General features: G+C 44.9%; 1 protein-coding gene across 2 annotated transcripts in view; it reads left to right on the forward strand.

The window, feature by feature from the left end:
- The window catches only part of PPP1R16B (protein phosphatase 1 regulatory subunit 16B), a 107,790-nt gene that overhangs the window by 19,997 nt on the left and 60,849 nt on the right, over positions 1–26,944 (forward strand). For both annotated transcript variants that reach the window (XM_003787592.2, XM_023511967.1), the window contains exon 2: positions 11,459–11,809. In XM_003787592.2, the coding sequence (XP_003787640.1) occupies positions 11,560–11,809 (250 nt within the window). In that variant the 5' untranslated portion in view covers positions 11,459–11,559. The remainder of the gene's footprint in view (positions 1–11,458; positions 11,810–26,944) is intronic.

Below are 26,944 nucleotides of genomic sequence, written 5' to 3' on the forward strand. Positions count from 1 at the left end.
TTGCTTGAGCCCAAGAGTTTGAGGTTGCTGTGAGCTATGACACCACGGCATTCTACCCAGGGTTACAGAGTGAAATTCTGTCTCAGAAAAAAAAATTTCATCTCAGCTACTTTCTAATTGGCCAAGAACACCACTGTTTAAAGGGGAGGCGATAGCTTGCTGGGAATATTTTTGAGGTTTCTGAAGTGGAGAAAGGGGTTTTGTTAGGAGGTGACCACGGTCCCCTTCCTCCCTTATGTTGGTCATGGTGTGGAGCCCAAGATGCTTGGAATGGACAAGATAGTGCTGCCCGGATCTGGATGGAGAAGGGTGTTGGCTGGTAGCAATGCCTTTGCTCCCTTCCCCATCTGTTACCAGCAGCACACTGTCTTCCTACCCTCGCAGTGGTTCTCAACCTTCCTAATGCTGCGACCCTTTAATACAGTTCCTCATGTTATGATGACCCCCACCCATAAAATTATTTTTGTTGCTACTTCACAACTGTAATTTTGCTACTGTTTTGAATCGTAATGTAAATATCTGATCTGCAGGAGACCACCAAAGAGGTCATGACCCACAGGTTGAGAATTGCTGCTCTAGGGACAACCTTGGGAGGGCTGCAAGTCAGATGAAGAAGCTGCCCTCCTTTGCTTGAATTGGCTCAGCATACGACTTCCTAGAATCTGGATCCAGGCAATTGAACAGAATAGAGTCTAGTTCTTACTTCTGCACTAGGGAAGGTTGTTGGAGAAATTCCCATTAGAGTCTGAGATTTGATTCTTCTGTATCAGTGAAGCCACGAGGATTCTGTGTTGTTGTTTGGGTGATATCCTGGGATTTGAGGGGCCCTTCCACTCAATCTGGTAACTTTCTAGCTGTGCTTAAGACTAGAGGAATTTGGCTTGGTGCCTGTAGCTCAAGCGGCTAAGGCGCCAGCCACGTACACCTAAGTTGGCGGGTTCGAATCCAGCCTAGGCCTGCCAAACAACAATGACAGCTGCAACCAAAAAATAGCCAGGCGTTGTGGCGGGCACCTGTGGTCCCAGCTACTTGGGAGGCAGAGGCAGGAGACTTGCTTGAGCCTAAGAGTTGGAGGTTGCTATGAGCTGTGATGCCACAGCACTCTACCCAGGGGGACAGCTTGAGGCTCTGTCTCAAAAAAAAAAAAAAAAAAAGAAAAGACTAGAGAAATTTAGTCAATGAGGCGCAGGCAAAGATGGGCCTCAGAGTTGAGACATCATGACGTAGAGCAGGGTTGTGTGCACAGTGTGTGTGGCGCCACTGCCCACTTCCTCAGCCATGGCAGACTTTGCGAATTGATCACAGCACGTCTTTGTCCTGTTGTCACATGTGGCTTCATAATCCCTCTCTTATAGCACTCCCAGGAGCCACCACCAGCCTAAGAGTTCGCATCAGAGAGGACAGCTTGGTCAAGGCTGTCATGCTGAGAAAGAAAAGTAGAGGAGGGCGGTGCCTGTAGCTCAGTGGGTAGGGCGCCGGTCACATACACCGAGACTGGCAGGTTCGAACCTAGCCCAGGCCAGCTAAAACAACAACAGAAAGCCAGGTGTCATGGTGGGTGCCTGTAGTCCCAGCTACTTTGAAGGCTGAAGCAAGAGAATCGCTTAAGCCCAAAAGTTTGAGGTTGCTGTGAACTGTGACGCTATAGCATTTTATCCAGGGTGACAGCTTGAGACTCTGTCTCAAAAAAAAGGAAAAAAGAAAAAGCAGAGGAGACAGAGGCCACCCTAGGCCTACATGGCATGAAGGGTTATCTCCTGTTTAATCACCATGTAACCAGGCAGGGTGTTCTGTGGCCACAGGTGGCCTCCTTTGGAAAATGATACCTCCAGCTGCAAAGGGAGTATTTATCTCCCTGAGAAGGGAGGAGGTGGACCACACTTCCCCAAGCCTGGAGAAACAGTGTTTGTAATTTGAATCCCATTTCCCGGTGCTTAGCAATTACATAAGCTTCTTTAGAAGACTGGCTGTTTGGTTTAGCGCTGTGACTGTCACTGAGTAACATGTTTATAGACATCATGTCAGCTTAGTGTGTGTGTCTGTCCTTGGCACGTTCATTACTGTCCCCTGCGGCCTTCCTGCACTGCTATTCTTACCATTTAATATACAGGCTTCTCTGGGTTCAGGTTCATGGGGAGAAGCTCAGCATGGAGGATGGGTGTGTTTACCTGGGTTTTCCTTTACCTGTTCAAACTATGAAGTTTTCTTAAAGCCAAGCCTGAGAAAGCTGTCTCACCTTCATAGGCAGAACCAGTCCAAACCATCACTCAATATCTGCTCACAGTGGTCCATTGTAGGTTGTCTAGCTTGGTGGTTACCAAATGCTGGGATGGAGATATAAGCGCCAAGGCGCTTATTCCTAATACAATGACTGCTCTGCCAGGTCAGGATTTGAGCTCAGTGGGGGAGTCTCACCTAACACCAGACATGGATGCTTTCTCAGCAGCCCCATGAGGGGCCATAAACATCTTGATGGTGCAAACTCCCTCATGGAGCCATGGCTGGGCTTTGTTGAATTGTCAACGTTAGATGCTTTGCCCTCATGCCAGACTGATTGTTCTTCATATTGTCGGTGCATGCTTCTAACTGTGCCCTCTAGAGGCTCAGAACAAAGCCCATCCCTTCCCACATGGCTTTTATTAATGCCTGGTCCTCTGCTCCCAGTGTGTCCCAACCAGCTCAGATAGAGGTCACCTGGGCTGTTACTATTCCCGTGGCTGTGAGTCTTTCTCTGAGCGAGCTCAAGAGGAGTTAGCTGTCTGATCACTCTTTGTTCTTGTTGAACTTGGGGTTTTGAATCCTGCCTCCCTCATCTCATACACACAAAATCCTACCAAATTGGGTGATAGTAAACGGCCTTTAGGGAACAGTGCCAAGTCAGGGCCATGCTCAGGGCCACCATTTAGATATCTTACCAAAGGAGTATAGCTGGGAGAAGTGGAGGTAAGGAGCAGGACGATGGGGCTATGGGGACCTAAGTTCCACAGGTCTGTCTGTGATGACTGTCCCTAGAGGTCTAGAAGGTTCACCCCAGCAGGAGCAGGACAGTCAGACCACAGCATCCCATGAGAATGGGGTTGGAGGGTCAAGGGTAATTTCTAATTCAGATATTTGGAGCACCAAGGGCCCCAGAAGTCTCTTTGCTCGTGAGTAAAGCAGTTTTTTTTTTTTTTTTTCTGGGCTGGGAAAAAAAGATGTTATTATTCAAAGAAGTGTGTTGTGGGAGGGTGGGGGTGGGCCTCCTTTAGGAGAGAAAGTAGGTCCCAAGTGAGATCCGAGGAGGAGGGAAGCCAGGGCTGTTTGTTTTGTTTTCTTTCTTTCCTCGTGCTCAACGGTACAGGAAACACAAGGGGAAAAGCACCCATGGCCTTCCTCCGGACTGCTGCCAATATTGTGTAGAGAAGAATAGCTGAAGAACAAGAAAACAAATCTTCACATTTTCTTTTAACACTGTGAACTTTGAAATGCTTTCTGACTCATGTTGTAAAGTCTCTTCAATTTGAATTCACCTTCCCTCATGTTGTTTTTCTCAAGGCACCAGGCTCCAGTCCAAAGATGTGTCAACCAGCTGCTCCCCTGGAATGAAGGAGTCACAAGGCCTGGGCCTCCTTCTCCCACCTCAGTGGGCAGGGCAAGGCTTCTGGGGGAACCTGGCTTTGACCTTCCCACCCTTCCTCCAAGCTGCCTGAAGGGCCAGAAATGGCCATTGTAGGGGGAAGTGGAGGTGTCTGGCATTATGCCTCAGCAATAGGCCCACTTAGCTTGCTACAAGAAACAATTACTCCTGGGGTCCCTAAAAGCATCAGTGTGGTCTGGTAGGGTGCTTTTGGCTACAGGTAACCAAATCCAATTCACCTGGCTTAAATAATAAAGGGGATTTTGCAGGCTTGGATAGCTGAAGTGCTAAGGCCCTTTAGTTAAAGGACCCTGTTTCCGTTCTGTGGCTGTGGACCCTGTGGACCCTGTTTTCTTCCTGTGGCTTCATCAAAGGCCAGTTTCCTGTGTGGATGGCGGCAAGGTGGCTTCCGGGATAACCCGAGCTTTGTGCTTCTAGCTCGCAAGTGGTAGGAAGAGAAGCTTCTGACTGGGCCAACCCAGGACATGTACCTACCCTTGAGCCAATTACTATGGCCGGGCTCACTCCTTTGTTGACAGGCTCTGGCCAATCAGGGCCCTGGACCGAGTGGTAAAGGGAACTGCACAGATTCCCCCCAAACCAAGGCATCTCCTGTTGCCCCAGGGGCATATTTATTCCCAAACAATACTCCCCTTTGGGGGAGGATGGGGAAGTATGAGAGTGTGCCCTGGCATACTTCCTTGCCTCCCCCCCCCCGAGGATCTGCTTTCTGGAGCTGAGCCTCTGCTTCCCTAGATGTGCATCAGCTCTGTCTCTCCCTTTGGGGACAGCCAGGGTTTGTGGATACAGCAAAAGAATCAAGTTCAGACTTGGTCAGACAGCAGAGGCTGAATTGGGGACCTAGGAGAAGAGGTCTGGACACCTTAACAGCCTATTCCTGGTTCACCCCCAGGTCAAGGGCCTAGGACTCTGACTTCCTGTTGGCCAGCTATTTTGGTTTGTCCACCCAGATGTTGGAAAACTAAGAACCCCTCCCTGTTTCCCCTCGCCTCTGACTTCTCACATCATATACACTTCCTGGATGACCTCACCTGACCTGGCCTCTGCAGACCCCTCCCACACCCATCTCGCCAGCCCAGCCACTGTGTTGACTTGTGGTCTCACGTGTCCATCTCTCTGCAGGACAGTCCGACTGCATATTCCCACAACACTGTGCTTCATTTGGCTCTGCGGAGCTGGTTTTCCTCCAGATGAGGTCTTACTTGGGGATCCCCTTTAAACATTAAGCATTGATGATAATCACTGCTCTCCCAGGCCCTGGCAGTGCGGGCTGTGATCTGCTCACCAGCTGGGCCTTTCCCTGCAAGCGTGGACAGGTGTGCCCAGATTTTGGAGCCGTGATCTTGGAGCACCCAGGTCAGTGCCCTGTCTTGGGGCCACCCAGCTGCTATGTTAGCAGCACCACGGCAATTCTTTAATTAGCCCAAGCAGGGTTTTCTCAGACGGGGGCGGGAGGAGGTGTGTGTGGGTCTATTGGGGGAAACTAGGTCACCTGGAAACCAGTAATCAAGAGGGAGCTGTCCTGGAGCCCCAGCTCCAGGGAACCCAGAGGGGCAAGGTGGGAGGGGCTGGCAGGAAGGGCCAAGTCAGAGAAAATGTGTTCTGGCCCCTTTTGTTGGCCCTTGGGAGACGTTGTCCTCACCTTTCTCCCGGAGGGGGTAGGGGGTTGGACAACTGCCCTTAATTCCTTAGCCAGGAGCAGGGAGGACACTGCAGTGATGTCTTCTGTCTGCCTCAGATGCCACTTTGGGGCCCATGGAAGGAGCACTGCGCTGGGAGTCAGGCCCCAGGTTTAGTTACTGCTCAGCCTCTGCCTCCCTGGAGCACTTCACCCATCCCCAGTGCCTATTTTTGTCATTCTCTATGGGACAGGGGCCGTGTTTATCTCATACCCTGCTGTGTCCCTAGCCCTGAGCACAGTCCCAACATGTGGTAGAGTCCCCGTGAATATCTGTCAGACAACGTAAGCAGTTCACGTGGGTGCTTCTCTTAGATGATTGTCATAAGCATCAGTGGCGAGATGAGTTGCCGAAAAGTCATCACTTATTTTTGCCAATGCTAAATGCCATCATTATTAAATTTTTCTTTACCACTAACTTGCTAGTTTTCAACTGAAATCAATTCGTTCAAAAATGAAATTTGAGGCCAGGCATGGTGGCTCATGCCTGTAATCCTAGCACTCTGGGAGGCTGAGGCAGGTGAATTGCCTGAGGTGAAGAGTTCAAGACCAGCCTGAGCAAGAGTGAAACCCTGTCTCTAAAAAATAGCCGGTGTTGTGGTGGGCACCTGTAGTCCCAGCTACTTGGAGGCTGAGGCTCTCGATCACCTTGAGCCCAGGAGTTTGAGGTTGCTGTGGAAGCATGGCATTTTACCGAGGTCAACAAAGTGAGACTCTGTCTCAAAACAAAAAAACAAACAAAAAAACAAACAAAAAAACCCCAAAACGGTAACTATAAAAGCAAATCTACAGAAAACAAAATAATGTCATTAGTCCTATGCTATATAGTTGCAAGCCCAGTGGAGCCCAATGGGGCCCAGTAGAGCTCCATGGAGCCTGAGGCCTGCTTGCTCTTTATTTAGGAGGGAGAGTGGCATGGTTATAAAGACAGGAAGGACCTATTAGCATAGGACTAACATGTTCTTTTGGAGAAAGTCTGAAAGATTAAAATAGAAATGAAAGGGGTATACCTTGCTCTCTGTGTGGGTCCTTGTTTTATTAACATTTTGGACCCATGAAGACCTGGAAAACTGGTCTCGTCCTGTATCCCCAGAACGCAGAAATCTGGTTTAATCATCTTTTCCTATATTCCCATATTTCCTGTATTCATTAACAGTGGCTTAATCCCAAAAGCTGGGGGTAAATTGGTAAACCAGTTCCCTTACTTACTAGTTACTGACATTGGGTATTGTTAAAAAGAGATATTCTTAGATTAATGGTAAATAATGATGACTAAGTGAAATAATGTGAAACTTGCTGGGGAATTCGAGGATGGGGTTAAATTGGTCTGGGCCAGAGGGGTTCATAGGGTTAAGCCTTTTCTCTGCACTTTTGAAAATTCCTTTGGGGTGGATTCTCTTTCCACATTTAGGGAAACACTTGGCTGAGATGATGGCTAGGGAAATTCTTTGAAAGGGATAAAGTGCTTTGCAACCAGCTAAATGATCAGGATCATTACCTTTTATTTTTGGCATGGTTTTGGTACCTCCCACTTAAGAGGTGGGCAGTAATAATAATGGAGTAACCGCATACAGAATCTTAGGGCTGAAAGAAGTCTCCGAGGATATGTAGCCCAGTCTTCCAATAAGTGATGGCAAACCAATAAGTGATGGGGAACTTACCACCTCCTGAGACAGTCACTGACTTCAAGTACTTTTGTTGAATTGCTTGTTGGACAAGTTGGGTGCACACAACTGCTTCTCTATACCTTGCTCCTGCTCCGTGTTGGGGAGACTCACAGACCAGCTTCCCTTTCTTGCGCAGATTGGAGCCCATTCTGGCCATGACTGGACTTGCAAACTCAAATGACCATGGGAACAGCAAGTGATGTCAATTAGTAAAGGAGTTGGCGGGGGTAATTGGGGAGTAATGGTGACTGCAGTAAACAAAAGTGTACGCATCCTTTCTAAGAAGACAGTCCTGCTCTGAGCCTGTCAATGGGTACCAGTGAGCACAGCATGGCCAGATGCGCAGATGTTCCAAGAAAAGCTGGAAATCTGGTATTGGGGAAAAAATCTCCAAGTTTGAAATGCTGGTTGTGAATTAAAATGTTGTAAAACACAGTGTGGACTAAAGCCAAACAAACCCACATGATGGGGCGGTGCCCATGGTTCAGTGGGTAGGGCACTGGCCATGTACACTGAGGCTGGTGGTTCAAACCCAGCCCTGGCCAGCTAAAAGAACAATGACAACTACAACAAAAAAAAAAAAAAATAAAAAAAATTAGCCGGACACTGTGGTGGGTGCCTATAGTCCCAGCTGCTTGGGAGGCGGAGGCAAGAGAATCACTTAAGCCCAAGAGTTGGAGATTGCTGTGAGCTGTGACGCCACAGCACTCTACCCAGGGCAACAGCTTGAGACTCTGTCTCAAAAAAAAAAAAAAAAAAACATATGATGTGGACTGCAGGGGGTTTTCTGGTTAAGTTTGGCCCACAGCCACAAGTGGGTCACTGTTCCTTATGGGCTGGGCAGCCATGTCCTGTCCAGACCATGTTTGTGTGTGTCAGTTTCCAGAATTCCCTGCGTTGTGGCCAGCCTCTCTGCATGCCTTTGAACTTTGCCAAACTTCCTCTCAGCTTGTGTCTACTGCTCTCACCTGGCCACTTCCTGTTCATCCTTTGAGCGTCAGGTCAGCTGTTTTGTACTAGGGAGAGCCTCAGGCAGATGGTTCTTCTACTTTGTACCATAAATTACTTAATCTTTCTGTGCCTCAATGTTCTTATCTGAAAAATGGGCATTACAATAGTACCTATTTCATTAGGTTGTTGGGAGGATTAAAAGGATTTATAGATAGATTGACAGACGGGGATTTCCTAGATGGCAGAGCTGGTCCCTGATCCTGGTCTCTGACTCAGGGCTTGTCACACAGCAGATGTTCATAAAATGTTTGGGCATATGGGGACGTGGGGTGAAATAAACATGTATCTGCTGGCTTCCAGGGAAGTCTGACCATCCTGATGATCCTGTGTGGTTGAGAATTCAGCTCCCTTGCACTCCTTACTTCTAAAAAAGCAACCAAAATACCTAAATGGCTAAAATAGAAGGCGGTGACAACACCAAATGCTCACAGAAGAACTGGATCACTCAGACTTTGCTGGAATGAAAACTGCTGCAGCCAGCCACCCTGGAAAACAGTTTGGCAGTTTCTTTTAAAACTAAACGTGTGATTAGCATATGACCCATCCATTGTACTCTTGGACATTTACCCCTGAGAAACAACCACTATGTTCACACCGAAACCTGTAGCCCCGAATTGGAAACAAGGCAGATGTTCTTCGATGGGTGAATGGTTAAAAAAAATGGGGCCATCATAAGACAGGATACTACTCAGCAACAAAAAGGAAGGAACTATGGAGGCATGCGGCCGTTGGGATGAATCTCAAAGGATTGATGCTGAGTGAAAAAAAGCCAGTCCCCCATAGGTCCTCTGCTATCAGGTTCTATTTACATAACATATTGTGAAATGAGAAAAGTCTACAGATAGGGAACAGATTCGTGAAGGTCAGGTCAGGGACCGAAGTGGGTTTGAGGGAGTGCTTAGGGAAGGAGGTGGTAAGGCTGTAATGATCGAGAGGGATCCTTGTGGTGGTGGAACCGTATCTTGACCATGTTGGTGGACACATGGATAAAATTGCACAAAATGAAACACATACATTCAAATAAGTACATGCTAAACTGGAGAAATCTGAATAATGTTGGTAGATGGTATCAAGGTCAGGTTCCTGGCTGTGATACTGTACAGTAGTTTTCGAGATGCTACCTTTAGGAAACTGGGTACTTGGGATCTCTCTGTATTGTTAGTTACCACTGCGTGTTATAACAATGATCTCAAAAAGTTTAACCAATTAATTAAAAATGCAAGATAGTCAAAAGAAAAGTCAAAACAAAACCCAACAAAAGGCAACCAAAGTCTGTTAGCTTGTTTGTTTCCTGCTGAGCATGGCCATCGGCTCTTGACACTGGAGGTCCGACCCACTCAGAACGCTGGAACCTCTGCCCTGTGAGCATTTCCAAGCCAGCCCCTTCCACATTCTGTCTATGTACTTTCCAAGCTGGAAGAGGCCTGAAGAGTAGTCTGATCCAACCTGGGCCCCTGAGGTTTTTTAGCCTCTGAGGAAGGGCATTCAGAGGGGCAGGGTGAAACAGGAGACTCAGGAGATTCACAAGGCTTCCTGAAGCCAGGGCCCTCCTGACCCCTTTGAGATAGGAAGCATTTCCACATTACACAGATGTAGACCTGTACCCATCTTTCCCTATCACCTAACAACCTGCCGGCAGCCTTGGCTCACAGATGAGCTTCATTTGGATTCCCCTGCTCTTCTTGGGTCTCTTTGCTATTCACTGTTTAACTTTTGGGGCCAGCTCTTTTTATTCCTTAAACACTTTGCCCTTAACTTGCCTGGGAGGTAGATAGAACATTTTGCAGTGGGGAAACAGACCCCTTTCCTCTGTCTGAGGAACCACAGGGTCCATGCTGACATGAAGACCAGCTGGCTTTGGACTCTGACATTTTGTTGACCTCAGGTCTGAGATTCCTGAGAGCAAGAGGTGTGTGTGGGGGTGTGTGTGGATGTGGGTTCCCTCCACCCACCTTTTTAAAAGTCATACAAAGAAGGAAACTTCAAGTAAGATTTTCTAGGTTCCCCTAAGAGTTCAGTAGGGTTTTTGTTGGTTTTGTTTTTGAGACAAAGTCTCACTCTGTTGCCCTAGGTTAGAGTTCCATGGAGTCATCCTAGCTCACAGCAATCTCACACTCCTGGGCTCAAGCAGTCCTTTTGCCTCAGCCTTCCTAGTAGCTGGGAGACAGGTGCTTGCCATGACGCCTGGCTAATTTCTCTATTTTTAGTAGAGACCAGGTCTCACTCCTGCTCAGGCTGGTCTTGAATTTCTGAGCTCAAGCGATCGTCCTGCCTCTGTACTCCCAGAGTGCAGTTTTAAATCTTTTTGGTCTTAGGATCTTTTTATCCTCTATTGAGAATCCCGAAGAGCTTTTGTTTGTGTAGATTATGTCTGTCAATATTTATCATATTGTAAATAAATACTGCAAAATTTAAAAAATAGTATTAATCCCTTTTGAAAACAATAAACTCATGATGGTTATGATAATATAACAACATAGATTTTTATGATGTAAAAATATGATATTTATGTAGTAGTATATAATGTTTGGTTAAAAAATAACTGTTTTCAAAAACAAAAAGTATGAAGCATGTGGCAATTGTACACTTGAAAAGTGGTTAATGCGGCTGAGGAACTAAATTGTTGTATACTTTATTTTATTTTAATTAATTTATATTCAAATAGGGGCCAGGCACAGTGGCTCATGCTTGTAATCCCAGCACTTTGAGAGGCTGAGGGTCAACTTGTGGCCAGGAGTTTGAGGCCAGCCTGGGCAACATAGAGAGACCCTTTCTTTTCCTTTCTTTTTTGTTGTTGTTGTTGTTGTTTTGTTTTAGAGACAGAGTTTCACTTTATTGCCCTCGGTAGAGTGCTGTGCTGTCACAGCTCACAGTAACCTCCAACTCCTGGGCTTAGGCAATTCTCTTGCCTCCCTGCAGCCTCCTGAGTAGCTGGAACTACAGGTGCCCACCACAATGCCTGGCTATTTTTTGTTGCAGTTTGGCCAGGGCTGGGTTCGAACTCGCCACCCTCAGTATCTGGGGCCGGTGCCCTACCCACTGAGCCACAGGCACCACCCAAGAGACCCTTTCTTTACAAAAACATTTTTGGAAAATTAGCCAGGCCTGGTGGCAGGCATTTGTGGTCCCAGCTACTCAGGAGGCTAAAGCAGGAGGATGGCTTGACCCCAGGAGTTTGAGGTTGCAGTGAGCTGTGATGATGCCACTGCACTATAGCCTGGGCAACAGAGCAAAATCCTGTCTCAAGAAAAAAAAAATTAAGTAACCACATGTGACCATTGATGCTGCATTAGACAGCACAGCCAGACCTTGCTGGGACTGAAGGCTTCTGTAAGGATTTGCACTTTTGTTTGGAGAGCAATGGAAAGAAAACCTCCGAAGAGTTTTGAACTTAGGGTGATATAATCAGATCTGAGTTTTCCATCCTGACACGTGTGACCATCTGTGTCTCTCTTGCTGCCACAGGCACCACCATGAGGCCCCAGCCCCACAGAAGCCCCCGCGTTTCCCTGGCCCGTGGCACACCGTGCTAGCCCCCAGCCAGGGCGTGGGGAGGCGCGGTGGCCATGGCCAGCCACGTGGACCTGCTGACAGAGCTGCAGCTGCTGGAGAAGGTGCCGACGCTGGAGCGGCTGCGTGCCGCCCAGAAGCGCCGGGCCCAGCAGCTGAAGAAGTGGGCACAGTACGAGCAGGACTTGCAGCACCGCAAGCGCAAACACGAGCGGAAGCGCAGCACAGGTGGCCGCCGCAAGAAGGTGTCTTTTGAGGCCAACGTGGCCTTGCTGGAGGCCTCGCTGAGGAATGATGCCGAGGAAGGTAAGTCCCTTCTGAGTCTTGCTGGCTGGTGACCGGTGGCTGGTGACCGGTGGCTGGTGGCTGTCTGGTCCTGTTCAGGGTTTGGATTCCAGGTCCCGTGCCATAGAGATGTGGATGAGGTGGGTTTGCAAGTTTGGGTGGCCACACGTGTCTTGGGAATTGAATGCTCCTAGGAAAAGCTTTGAATTTATCTTAGACTTTTTTGTTGGGGTGGGCAGGGAGGGACAAGGATTCCAGTCTTTGGCTAATGAAGACCTGAATAATTTTCCTTCTCTCCTACCAAATACCAGGTTTTGCCGGGTATAATTCCTTCCCCCGTACATAACGCACACCCACTTTTTGGTCCAAACTTCCAGGAAAGCAATCTTTCATTTTAATGTTTTAATTCAAATTTGTATTAGTTTATGTTTAGGTACTTCTTTTTATATTATAAAGGAATTTTAGCATTTATTTTTTAACACGGTACTAGAAATTTTATGTAAGAAATAATTACAAAATACACGAATAGATATGAGGTCCAAGAAATTTTATGTTCCAGTGGTAACAAGTATAATGTGCCCCTTTATTTTTCCCTCAAAAGTGTAAGCAAAAAAGTGTACCTCATACATGGCCAAATGCAGTATTTACTGACAACCTACTCTTTGTACATCACTATTCTAGATATAGTGGTGAACAAGGTGGATCTGATTTCTTCTCTCCAAGATCTCAATACTTACAGGAGTTTGCATTTCTTAAGTCCTTTCTCGGTGCCAAATCCCACTCTCTGTATACTGTCCCATTTTATTTAGTCATCACTAAATAAATGGTGTAGAGGGCCTAGACTCTGAAATGAGACTATTTGGGTCTAAAATGGGCTTTGTCAGTTGCCGATGTGAGCCTGTCAAATAGAGATGTCACTTTGGCTCTGTACTTAGTTTCTACCCCTGTAAAATGGAGCTAATAAGACAGCTTGCTGTGAACATTAATTAGATAATCCCTGTGAAGTTCTTGGACCTGATCCCTCACGCTAAGTGGTTATTAATGTTTTATTTTATAATATTATCACTGTTTTTTTCATTTCATTATGTTTATATTATCACAGGATGTCCATAGAACTGAAAACATAGACAAATATACATAATGTTGCCTAGGAAATTTTCACTCTGTGAAGTGAATGAATAAGTAAATATAAACACACACATTTACACCTTTATGTAATCTCAGGTTTCCAGATTTGATGGATGCCCCGTACTTGTTATATTTTATTTAATTATATTATTATTATGTGTCTCTTTACTGAAATACCATGATTTGTGCCACAATAATACCCATTTTACAGATGGGAAAACTGAGACTCAGAAAGATTCATAATCTTAACCAAGGTGGCAGGGCAGGATTACAGCCCCCAGCATCCAAGTTCTTATCTCTACCCTCATGATCTTGTAAGTTTGCTTCGTAGTTTGAGGATGAATGGAGGGTCCACTGTTAAACCTAAACCCCTTCTCTGGACATGTCCTGAAAGGGTTGTGCCTGCTCATTGTGTGGCTGAGGTTTGTTCCCTGTAGAGCCTTTGGCCTGTCCCTATGTACAAAGCTTTCCTGGCCAGGCCTGGCGAGGCCTCGCACTGTTTCCTGGGTCCCTCTGCGTCCCCTTCAGACATTTGGCACTAAAGCAAAATATCTGAGATGTGGTGGTGGCACAAGAGGGTGTTGGGTTTTGTTCACTTGGCTTTTCAGGTTCTAGAACCTTCTGAGAAGCATGATTCTGTTTCCAGCCTGCTTACAGAGGGCTCCAGGAAATGAGCTGAAGAGCGTACCTGGCACCATGGTGCTGGAAACAGCTTAGCTGAGAACCGGGGTGAGCAGCCCCCATGAAAAGAGGCGTGAAATCTCATGCTCGGGGACACGGCCCCGCTAAGCTGCTTCCCACGCGTGGTTTGCCGAGTGACGTGGCAGCCCCATCCCACTCAGTGGGTGGTTCATCATGATGTTTAATTTTTGCCGGGGGTGGCGGTTCATCAGCTTCCCTCTCATCCCTCACCGTTCACTCACTTCTTCCCTGACAAAGCCCCGTCTCCCTCCTCCCCGAGGGGCTTTCGGAGGCGCCGGGAGGGAGCGGGAAGTGACACCGCAGAGCCTCCACCAGGGTAGCGCCTCCCAAGCCGCCTGCCCAGGCCCCGCCCCTTGCCCGCAGCCCGGTGACTGGTTAGAGCCCTGGACTCGGAGTTCCAGGGACCAGTGCCTTGCAGCCCTCCCTGCCTGTGACCTTGGGCAGCTTGCTTCATCTCTCTGGTCTAATTTTTTTAATTCGCAAAATGGGGTTTTGAATGCTTGTCTTCAATAGGGTGCGGCAGAAATTAGACAAGATTCTGGGTATGACAACTCCTTGAAAGGATACCCTGAGCCCTGCACCAATCCAGTGATAATTTTAACACACTTGTGTGTGTGTTCACAGAATTTAAGGGTTTTAAGAAACCTGTTCTGCACTAGCATAGTCTCCTTGTAAAAAGCAAGCAACAAAGACGTGTGCAAAGTGAAAAGTCACTTCCCTCCATTCCTTCATCACCACCGATGTTGGTTTGATGTGTTTCCCTCCTTGCATTTTTCACATTTACTTACGGAGAGACATAGAGTCAAATTTAAAAAAGATTTTATGTAAGTGATGACATCCTGCATCCTGGATATGTTATTCTGCAATTTCCTTTTTTTTTTTTTTTCATCCAACAGTGCATCTTGTAGATATTTTCATGCCAGGGACATACTGTTCAGTAGATCTACGTCATTCTTTTTAACTGCTGTGTAGTATTTCATGGAATGGATTCACCAAAATTTTGATCTAGTTTCTTACTGATGGAGATTTTTCCAGTAGTTTTGCCTGTGCCTCGGTAAATGTTTTGTGAACATTTGCAAATGCTTATCTAGAACAGATGTGGGAAAATGGAAGAGATGGATGGAAAGGTATTAAATTTGAATGAGAAAAGTGCTAGACCCTGTGGGCTGTTCCTCTGGCTCTGGCAACATCCAAATAAGCACCGAGGGGCCAGAGCACTGTGCTCTGTGGCAGGCTGTGGAGGTGGGGCGAGAGGTATCCCTGGGGTCCAGAGGTGGCCGGATTAGGATGGGGGGTGGCTGCCATCAGTCAGCCCCTGATTTCACTGAGCTGTGCTCAGCCGCCTGGCAGCGTGACAGCCCGCTGCGCCCAGCTGGCTGGGAACGGCTTCTGCTTGCTGGTGGAGCTGGCGTTTGGGAGGCTGCTGGGGTGTTAGCTCACTGCGGGGTGGGAGCGTGGGGTGGCAGCTCCCCCGCTCCCCTGAGCTCATAGCAGCCTCTGAGTCAACCTCCCCCACCTGCCTCGGTAATGTGAGTTGTTCCCCAGAAAGGCAGCCTGGGTACTAACTCACTGAATTTCCTCCTCGGGCCCTTACTGCCTTTAGGCTAGGGGCACCTGCCCTCAGCCCTGCCTGAGCCCCACCCTCAGTGCTGCAGCTACTCCTGCCCTCTCCCCCTACACCCCCCTTCTCTGACCTCTATTCCTTAGCACAGGTGGTTACCTCTGGACAGTCTTCCCCTGACTAACTCCTGCTGTGACCTCCTCTGGAGAGTGCTCTGTGACTCTTTCTCTACCCTCCCTCCCCAGCACTGGGTAGAGCAGTAACTCCATGCATGGGGATAGTTACTGTGAGACAGAGTAGGGTCACAGCTGGGAGGGCAGGCACCATATGGGGCCTTCTGGATCCTTGAGTATGGCCTTTTGACTGAACCCAGATATTACAGAACAAATCCTTTTAACAAAGTGTAGATTCAGGCTCGGGTCCTGTGGCTCAAGTGGCTAAGGCGCCAGCCACATACACCTAAGGTGGCGGGTTCGAATCCAGCCCGAGCCTGCCAAACAACAATGATGGCTGCAACCAAAAAATAGCTGGGCATTGTGGCGGGTGCCTGTTGTCCCAGCTACTTGGGAGGCAGAGGCAGGAGACTCACTTAAGCCCAGGAGTTGGAGGTTGCTGTGAGCTGTGATGCCACAGCACTCTACCCAGGGGGATAGCTTGAGGCTCTGTCTCAAAAAAAAAAAAAAAAAAAAAAAAAAAACAAAGTTTGGATTCAGTGAAGAAGCCACTCTTTTGGTTCTGGAAGGCCACAAATTCTCTGAAGTTCATCCTCCAGGATTCAAATCCCAGCTCTACCATTTACTGTGCAGTCTTGGAAAAGTTACTTAATTGCTTGGTGCCTCAATTTCCCCATCTGCAAAAGTGGTATGGTAATTAATACATGTGCCTCATAAAGTTGTTGGGCGGACTTTAAATTGAGTTGATACATATTGAAGTGGTATGGCAAGAACTATATATATAAGTGATAAAAATTGCTTTCTGCATTTATATAATCCATTATAATCTATATTTTGTTGTCATTGTCATTCTTTATCAAGTATTTACTCTGTACCAGGCAGCCTGTGTTAATGTGTGTTATCTCAGTTAATTCTCTGACATTAGAAGGTCAAATCATATTTTTAAAAAAAATAGCTTGGGTTTAATTGACATAACATACAATTTACCCATCGAAGTGTGGGATTCCGTGATTTTCAGTAAAGATACAGAGTTGCATTCATCACAATCGAGTTTTACGAAATTTCCAGCACCCCCAAAAAGAAGCCTCTCGCCCATTTACAATGACTCTTGGTTCCTCAGTCCCAGGCAACCACTATCTCTTTCTGTCTCTCTCTGTATTAATATTTGTCTGTTCTGGACATTTCGTTTCCATGGAATCATACAACAGATGATCTTTAGTGATTCGCTTCCCTCAACTAGGACACTATTTTCAGGATTCATCCAGGTCGTAGCATGGATCAGTGCCACCTTCCTTTTTATGGCCATGTAGTATTCCATGGTAGTGACCGGCCACGTTTGTTCATCCATTTACTGGTGGAAGAACGTTTTGGATTATTTCCATTTTGGGGTTCTGATGATTCATGCTGCTAAGTGCATTCGTGTGCAAGTCTTTGCCTGGAGATATGTTCTCATTTCTCTTGGGTATTTACCTGGAAGCAGAATTGCTGGGTCATATGATACATTTATGTTTTACTTTTTAAGAAACTGCTAAACTGTTTTCCCAAATGGCTGTACCATGTTATAGTCTCAAACCCTGTTTTATAAATGAGGAATCTGAAGCTCACTCAGGGAGGCTAAGTCAATCTCCAAGGTCACACTGGTTTTTTTGTTTTTTGTTTTTTTTACTTTTTTAAGAGGCAGAGTCTTGCTCTGTAACCTAAACTGAAGTACAGTAGTCCAATCATAGCTCACTAGCCTTGAACTCCTAGGTTCAAGAAATTCTCCTAGCTCAGCTTCCTGAGTAGCTGGGACTGTAGGTGTGCACTACCACACCAGGCTAATATTTTATAAATTTTTTGTAGAGGTGGCTGTCTAAACTGTGTTGCCCAGGTTGGTCTTAAACTCCTCAAATGATCCTCCCACATGGGTCTCCAAAGTGGAATTCAGGCTTGAATCATCACCTGTGGCTGGACTCACAGGTTTTAAGTGTCAGAGCCAGGACTCAAATCTGGATTAGTTGTCTTGGAAGCCCTGGGCTTTTAACCACAGTGTCCTGGCACCTCTTGCTTTTGGTTTTTCCTGGAATACAAGATAACTTCTCCCTCGTGGGCTGTGTTTCTTTTGGCCTTAAAGATCCTAGTGTTTCTTCTGCTGGCCTCTTGGGCCCTTCATTTTGTGGGCTCCCAAATAAGCCTTTTATCCCCAGGTGTAACTTCTTGGACTAGTATAGCCCAGCCTCCCTTGAAACCAGTGAATATACGTTGTTAGGGCTTTTGTTTTCTTTCAAAATGTGTAAGGTTTCCTTTACGGAAACTCCGTTCTCGTTAAAAAAATGTTTGACTCTTCTGTACTCTAAATTTAACTCTTATTAAATTCAACCATTATTCTCACTGTAGAGGTTTTCAAACTTTTTTTAAGCTGTGGAAACTTTTCTTTCTTTTTCTTTTTTTTTTGAGGCAGAGTCTCACTTGGTTGCCCTGGGTAGAGTGCCATGGGGTTGAGTGTCATCATAGTTCACAACAACCTCAAACTCGTAGGCTCAAGTGATCCTCTTGCCTCAGCCTCCCGAGTAGCTAGGACTATGGCTGCTCACCACTACACTTGGCTAGTTTTTCTATTTTTAGTAGAGATGGGGGCCTCACCCTTGCTCAAGCCGGTCTCAAACTCCTGAGCTCAGGGGATCCACCAGCCTTGGCCTCCCAGAATGCTAGCATTATAGGCATGAGCCACCACGCCTGGCCTGGAAACTTTTCTTTTAATAAAATATTATGCAGGAATCCCATATGTAAAACAGATGAAGGAGCTTGTTCTGACTGAGGTTAGGCTGGTGGGTGCTGGAATGATGTCCACCCACTCATCCCTCCCCCTGCAAACTGCCGCTCCCCGCAGGCTCAGTACTGGACACCTGGGCTCTGTAGGCCACTTTCTAAACCATTGGCTCGTCTGCAGGAAATAGCTCTGGCTTTCACTTTTGGTGATTTTTAAAATGGAAGTTTCTTTTCTTCTAATTATAAAAATAATGCATCCTTGTTCTAGAAAATTTTAGAAGTACAGAACGAAAAAAAATTAAGGATTTGTGAAGAGTTTAGGGCAGTGGTCCTCAAACTTTTTGATCTGAGTCCTTTTATGTTCTTTTTTCTTTTAAAAAATAAATTAGAATGTGACATATTTTATATTCTTAATAACTGATAACTTCTAAGACCTTTTATTTAACTGGGTTTTTCAATCCATATTTGCTGTATTAGAAATTAAAACTGAAGAATTAAAACAAATATTGATTCATTTATTAAATCAGAACAATAAACTCATTATCTATTGTGCTTATATTATGTATATTATGTATTTATTGCTGTATAGCAGATGAGCTCAAAATTTAGCAACTTAAAATACTAAACATTTCTTGTCTCACACAATTTCTGTGGCTCAGGAATCCAGGGCAGCTTAGCTGGGTGGTTTATGAGATTGTGGCAACGTTGAAGTTTACCTGTGGGTGGATGACCTACTCCCAATATGTCTCACTCACATGGCTCTTGGTGGGAGGCCTCAGCCTCTTGCCATGTAGGACAGCTGGAGTGAGGGATCCAAGAGATAAGAGGAAGCCCTGTGCCTTTATGACCTGGCATTGGAAATCACATATCATCACTTCCACCATATTCTATTCATAAGAAATGACTCACCAAGTCCAGCCCACACTCAAGGGGAAGGGAATTTAGCTCTGTCTCTTTAAGAGAAAAGCATTTGTAGACATGTTTTAAAACCGCCACACATTAACATAAATATGTTTATGAAAAATGGTGATATTTTCAAAACAAAGAAAATAACAAGGAGAGCATCCTTGCCTTATACGTTTGCAAATCTTTTTTTTTTTTTTTTTTTTTTGAGACAGAGCCTCAAGCTGTCCCCCTGGGTAGAGTGCTATGGCATTACAGCTCACAGCAACCTCCAACTCCTGGGCTCAAGCGAGTCTCCTGCCTCTGCCTCCCAAGTAGCTGGGACCACAGGCGCCCGCCACAACGCCCGGCTATTTTTTGGTTGCAGCCGTCATTGTTGTTTGGCAGGTCCGGGCTGGGGATTCGAACCTGCCACCTTAGGTGTACGTGGCTGGCGCCTTAGCCGGTTGAGCTATAGGCGCCGAGCCACGTTTGCAAATCTTTTTAAGGTCTGACTTAATAGGGGACAGTTGGTTTGTCTTATCTGCTTCTGCACTCAATCTGTTGTGGTGTGTTATTTTGGTTGAAGTAAAGATAATCTTACCTCAGGTGGCGCCTGTGGCTCAAAGGAGTAGGGCACTGGCCCCATATACCAGAGGTGGCAGGTTCAAACCCAGCCTGGCCAAAAACTGCAAAAAGAAAATCTTAACACATACAGACATACAGTTAGGAAAGGAAGGAAATAGTTTAATTGCTTTTACAGATAATTGTGGGTATTCTTTGATACTACATTTGAACTCAACAAGTTTTTTAAAGGTTAATTGCTACATGGAATCTGAAGACGTTATCAATTTTTAACTTTTCTTACTCTGTTACATTAAAATCTAGCAGTCTGGCTTGCATTTTGAGTGGCTCTTTTACCCGTGTGTACTTTTGTAAACAACATATATTGGTCTGTTAGAAAATAGAGGTTCACTGCATAATGCAGAGCTTCCAAATGTTGATACATTTCATTATACAATATTAAAAAATGTATAGTTTTAACATTACTCTTGCCAGAAAATTCAAGTACTGGAAACTGTAAGCTCACGGTGGCTATGGTAGTTTCCTACAAATTCTAATTTTTGCTTAAAAATTAAAATTCTACCATTTGTAATAAGCACTGCCAGTCATGAGAAGACTCTTTAGTTCATTTTAGAAAAAAATGTCTGCTAAATACTTAAGTCTGAATAACCATTGTTTTCTAGGTGGCGCCTGTAGCTCAGTGGGTAGGGCGCTGGCCGTGTACACCGAGGCTGGGCCAGCTAAAACAACAATGACAGCTGTAACAAAAAATATAGCCGGGTGTTGTGGTCGGAGCCTGTAGTCCCAGATACTTGGGAGGCTGAGGCAAGAGAATCACTTAAGTCCAGGAGTTTGAGGTTGCTGTGAGTTGTGACACCATATCACTCTACCAAGGGCGACAGCATGAGTCTCTGTCTCAAAAAAAAAAAAAAAGTTGTTTTCTATTCATTAAGTAAAAATTGTGCTTCTTGAGAGAAGGGGCTAACTTAGTATACAACTTAAACAATGGCTCAAGGAATGCAGGCTGAGACAATGGTTGTGCTTCTCATTGTCACACAGAATATTAAAAGGACATTTACTTAAGGATTGAGATCTAATAAAATTACTACATTTTACTGCTTCATCAAGGACATTTTTAAGGAAAACTAGTATCAATTATTTTTCTTTCCCTGTACATATAAAATAGTTAAATATTCTGATTGCTAGTATGGTTTGGTGTCCCTGGGCTGATTCTATTAAAGCAGTAATAGTTTTACCCACCATTGTTTTAATACCATCCATGCAAATCTTAGCTTTATTATAAAAATAGTTTTAACCTCCTGTGTACCCTGGAAGAGTCTTGGCAACCACTTTGAGAAACATTGGTTTATGGGAACCAAGAAGGAATAGGGTGATACCCTGACCAGTGAAAGTGGGGAGATGTTATGACTCCTGGGGACTGAAGGGTCATTGAAACTACCGGGACCTCAAGGAGGTACTGTATGCAAAGGGGTGCCCGACAAGAGTGGCGGCTTCCACTTGACACTGCGGCCATCTACCAGTGTCATTACCAAACCTGATGAAATAGGAGAATGTAAGGAAGCCCTTGATGTCGTCCAAGTGGGGTGGCTTCCCCGGACACGCAGAAGGGGGATCTAGAGGGACAGGTAGGGCACAGAGTGGCTGCCCAGGTGTCTTCAACCCTTGGATCTATGCACAAGCACAGAGTGAGTTTAAAAAACAACTTTTACCCTAACATTCACGTGTGCATTCAGCAAAATTAGGCATCCAGCAAGTGCTTTGAAGAACCTAAACAGAGTAATGACACAAATAAAGGACGAGAGCGGCAGGCCACTGCGTGAGCCCTAGTGTCTGAGAGAGGGGCTCTGAGGTGACTGGGGCTGAGCCCTGATTGTGGGGGAGTCTAGAGGAAGCCTACAAAGGCCCTGCCATGGGGACACACTTGGTGTTTGAGGACAGATGGGGGAGGTAAGAAGAGTAGGGGGAGAGATGTAGGCGGGGAAGATAGTGATTGACCCTTGACGATTGGGTGGGAGGTGTACGTTTAACACATTGTCTGCCATACTAGAAAAGCATTCTTTTCCTTGGGGCTACAGTGTTTTATTAGGTCAAGCACATGAACTGCCTTGTGAGTTGTATTTAACTCACACCAGTTTTGAGCCTAGCACCTTGTGAAGCCTATGTAACTCATGGGTCTCTTGACCTAATAAAACACCATGGCCCCACGAAGAAGTTTTTTTTTCTTGTGTGGCAGTAGTTAAGCAAGAGACACAAGACTCAAGGATGAGTCCGGGTTTTTGGCTTGAGCACCTAGGTGGATGCCAGTAGTGCTAAATTTTGAGACTCAGAAGACTGGAGTAGAGGAGGCGGAGGTAGGGATTTAGAGAGGATCAAGTGTTCTGTTTATTTTATTTTTTTTCAAACAGTCTTACTGTGTTGCCTCAGGCTAGAGCAGTGGTTCTGAACCTTCCAAATGCAGTGGACCTTTAATACATGAACCCCTGGGCTACAGTGCCCTGTTATTGTAGCTCACAGCAACCTCAAACTCCTGGGCTCAAGATCCTCTTGCCTCAGCCTCCCAAGTAGCTGGGACTACAGGTGTGTACCACCACGCCTGGCTAATGTTTCTATTTTTAGTAGACACAGGATCTCACTCTTGCTCAGGCTGGTCTGGAACTCCTGAGCTCAAGGGATCCACCCACCTTAGCTTCCCAGAATGCTACGATTACAGAAAGGCATGAGCCACCCTCTGTGAGATTTTCTGAGTTGACATACACTTTGAACATCCAAGTGGAGGTCCTGAGAAGGTAGAAGAATCTGAATTTGGAGCTCAAGGAAGCACTTTGGAGCCATCCGCATACAAATGCAATCTTTTCAAAGTCAAGGGGCTGTGTGAGATCATGCAGGAAGCAAGGATAGATAGAGCAAAGAAAGGACTCCAAGAGGAAGCTCTGGGGCACCTAGAACGAAGAGAGAAGAAAAGCAAGCCAAGAACGATCTGCTGGGAAGGTAGAAAGAAAACTGGGAATAGTGCAGCATATCAGAAGCAGAGGGAGGAAGATGCTTCTAGAAGGAAGGGTCGAATTTTTTTTTTTTTGAGACAGAGCCTCAGGCTGTCCCCCTGGGTAGAGTGCTGTGGCATCACCGCTCACAGCAACCTCCAACTCCTGGGCTCAAGCGAGTCTCCTGCCTCAGCCACCCAAGTAGCTGGGACCACAGGCGCCTGCCACAAAGCCCGGCTATTTTTTGGTTGCAGCTGTCATTGTTATTTGGTGGGTCTGGGTTGGATTCGAACCCGCCACCTTAGTGTATGTGGCTGGCTTCTTAGCCACTTGAGCCACAGGCGCTGAGCTTAGGTCGAATATTTTATCTTATCTTCATATGGTCTTTGGATAAAAGAGATTTTTTTTTTCATTTAATCTCTTTTTTTTTATTATTATTGATAAAAGAGATTTTTAATGATGACCTCGTATACCTTGTTGATGGTTTATAATTTGTACAACCTCTTCCCTATTATTATATTTTATTTTGAGGTTGTTCCCATTGTTGCTGCTATAAATTATACTGTACTGAGTATTAATGTATACAAGTATTTGGATACAGCTTTGATTATTTACTTAGGTAGATTCCTAGAGGTTCATTGGATTCAAGGATATAAACATCTACAAGGTTTCAGTATAAGCCACACCTTTGGTCATTAGGAAGGTGGCATTGGCAGTGGGTATCAGGCCTTCCTCCCTGCTGCCTGCCTTGTCAACCCTGCACGATGGCACTGGAAACACACCTTTGTGGATACACCTGATATATGGGAAATAGCCCTGTTGTTTTAATTTGTGTAAAATTGAGACATTTAAGGTCAAAGCCCTAATCATTAGCCTGTGGGTCATTCATCTTTTTCTTGAATTTGTCCAATTATTTTGGTCTCCTTGTTCTACTAGTGTGTATCTTTTTCTTATAGAGTGATTGTGTGTGTGCATATTCGTGTGTTTCAGAGGAGAGAGAGTGAGAACAGGAAAGAAGGACATTGGAGGGAGACATGCCAATCCTTTGTTCTCATGTATGGTTCATATATTTTCTGCAGCATGGTAGATGCATGTTTGCTTTGACATTTTGTTCATGGTAGGTTTTTAAAAAATGCCTTTGAGTTCTTATTTTTTATATCATCAAAACTAATGATATTTTCTCTTCTTATTTTTTCATTACATTGTTCTTTGTTTTTATCCTTTTAGAGCAGGGATCAGAAAACTCTGGTGGGGAAACCAAATCTTCCCACAATCTGTGTTTGTTAATAAAGTTTTATCGGAACACAGCCATGTCTACTTACTTATATATTGTCTATGGCTGCTAGATATAGACAGCACTACAGTGCAGTGCTACAGTGGCACTATAGTGGCAGAGCTGAGGTGTAATAGAGACCACATGGCCTGTAAAGATGAAAATATTTGCTCTCTGACCCTTTATAGAAAAATCTTGCTAACTCTTGCTTTGAAGTGTTTCTTCTAACTAGCAATATACATTAACCTACATTTTCTTCTAGGTTTTGGTGGCCTTATTTAAATAAATATGTAGTCCTTCTGGAATTCATTTTAGTGTAACGTAGTAAATAAAAATCTGCCTATATTTTGTTTCCAAGATTTATCGTTTCTGCATTCTTTTCCTTCCTCACAAGTTTGTAACACTGCTCTCAGACTCTAGAGCCTCATCTATAAAGAAGGGTAACTTTCCAAGCCATTTATTCTGTTCCAACAATCTGTTTTGGTGTCAGTTACATACGGCTTTAATTCTCATAGCTGTATATTGTGGCTTAATATAGATAAAACAAGTCCTTCCTCACATTGCTCTTCTTTTTCAAAAGGTTTTTGATTATTATCAGCTGCTTACATTATATCTAGGACTATTTCGTCAAGTTTTCCCTCCAAATCTTAAAAAGAAATTCCTCCAAAAATTTGAGCCAAACCCATATCATTATCATGCTGAATTTTTCTTTCTTTTTTTTTTTCTTTTTTTGTCATGCTGAATTTTTCTAAGCAGGAAGATGCTACAAGTCTCTATTGGACAAATATTCTTCCATCTGCTTTAGGAAAGCTGTAAGTTTTTTTCCCCATATAAGTCCTACTTATGTTTTGAAAGGAAGGCTTTTGTTTTTTTGCATATTAATGTTATACCAAGCCACTTTACTGAACTCACCTTAGTGCTGATTTGTAAGCTGTTCCCTTGGGGGTTTCTTTTTTTTTTTTTAATTTTATTATTATTATTATTATCATTATTATTTTTTTTTTTGAGACAGATCCTTAACCTGTCCCTCTGGGTAGAGTGCTGTGGCCTCACAGCTCACAGCAACCTCCAACTCCTGGGCTCAAGCGAGTCTCCTGCCTCTGCCTCCCAAGTAGCTGGGACCACAGGTGCCTGCCACAACGCCCGGCTATTTTTTGTTGCAGTTTGGCTGGAGCTGGGGATGGGTTCAAACCTGCAACCCTCGGTATATGGGGCCAGCGCCCTACTCACTGAGCCACAGGTGCTGCCCCTCCCTTGGGGGTTTCTTAGAGAACCTTATTTGCAAATGACAAAGTTGTGTGATTATTTCAGTAAACCTGGAGCTACTAGTCCTATCCCAATCCTGTTCTCTTATCTCTTCTTTCCAGGCTGACTACTCTTGTTACCTTTACCATTCTTTCATGACATATCATTTAAGATTTGTGAACAGGCTCTACTTGTCTGCATCCTTTCCAAAGTCTGATCTGGCTCACCCTAGAGTGGATGGAACCATCATCTTCCTCATTCTGGTTGAATTTGCCTCTGAAGTTGTCTAATTGCATGGCTTGTGTTTCCAGTGGCTTTTTGGGTAGCTGCTGTTGACTCATATCGAACTGAAAAGAAAATAACACCCTCAAGTCATTTCCTATTAGTGGAGCTACATTTTCCCCATCCTGATTTTTAAAAGAACTATGTGTTGAAGTATATGTGTCATATAGAAAAGGGAAAACCTGGTTGCATTTTCATCTGCTGCACATACCCATGTAACCAGCACTCAGTCAGATCAAGAAACAGAACATCATCAGTATGTCCACCATTCCTGGACGCATAGTTGATTTTTAACACCAAGGTCGAGTCTCTAAATTTATCTTGTTGAGTTTTGAGCTCATTGTCTACCTGCCCAGATAGTTTTGGATTCTTTAATGATAAATTAGGTCTTTTGTGTTACCAGTGACAGAAACTCAAACTAACTTAAGCAAAACAAGGTTCATGTAGCTGAAAAGTTCAAAGATACCACAGCTGCAGGCACGTGGGAGTACAAGGGACTTACCAAAAAGGGTCTCTGAAAAGATGACTATCAGCAGCTCGAAATATATAGCCTACCCTTTTAGCAACCTCAGCAGATATAATTTCTTTTCCCAGCAGTGTCCCAGGCTCAACAAGTCTCAGGATGGAATCTCACTGGCTAAGCTGTAGGTTTTTTTATATACCCATGTCTGGGTCAGTCACAGTGGCTGTGGTTGATCTGATCTGAGCCATCTGCCCATCACTGAACTTCTCCCCAAACACAGGGAAATGTCGTATCTATCCCAAGGAAAATTGGGACGCTGTTTCAAGAAGGAGGGGAAATGGATACTGGCAAAGCCATTATTCAGTAAGTCCACCTCAAATGAAGTCTTCATCAGAAATTTCTACTCTGTATCATTCATAAATGGAATGAGCATATTCCTTCTAGACAAGAATTGTCCAATAGGACTTTTTCCACGGATGGAGATGTGCTCTCCAATATGGTAGCTGCTACCCCTGCGTGGCTATTGAGCACTTAAAATGTGGCTAGGATGAATGAGGAACCAAGAGGCTTTTTTTTTAAATTTTTGTTTTATTTTTAGGAACTGAGATTTTGACTTTATTTAATTTAAAATAATTTCTGTAGTCCATGGTGGCTATGCTAGAGGCTGCTGAGTTAGAAACACAGCCTTGACCACTATCCAAATCCCTAATAAAAATGTTGAATAGGTCATGGGCAATGATAGAGCCTGGGGGCACACCCCAAGAGACCCCCACCAGATTAAGGGCACTCATTACCCACTGTGAATAGCTGTGCAACTGAAATGAATTTTACTGTTATTTGCAGTTGGTATGTAGGGATAATAGCGAGAATCTCTACTATTAAAAAAAGAGCCTTCCTTTCCTACCAAAGCTTGAAAGAAGATTTCTCTCTGAGGTTTAAATTGCAACAAAACATGAAGGATCAGAGTAGAAATTCATGGGCATCACCAGGCTGGTGGTTTGGTAATGAGTAAGACAGACTGGGGCAGGCCATCTGGGAGCTCAAAATCTAGCAAAGTCATTTTATTTTATTTTATTTATTTGTTTGTTTATTTTTTTGAGACAGAGCCTCAAGCAAGCTGTCCCCCTGGGTAG

This window comes from Otolemur garnettii, unplaced genomic scaffold (genome assembly GCF_000181295.1).
Source record: "Otolemur garnettii isolate 467f Iridium unplaced genomic scaffold, OtoGar3 scaffold00023, whole genome shotgun sequence".
Taxonomy (NCBI): domain Eukaryota; kingdom Metazoa; phylum Chordata; class Mammalia; order Primates; family Galagidae; genus Otolemur; species Otolemur garnettii.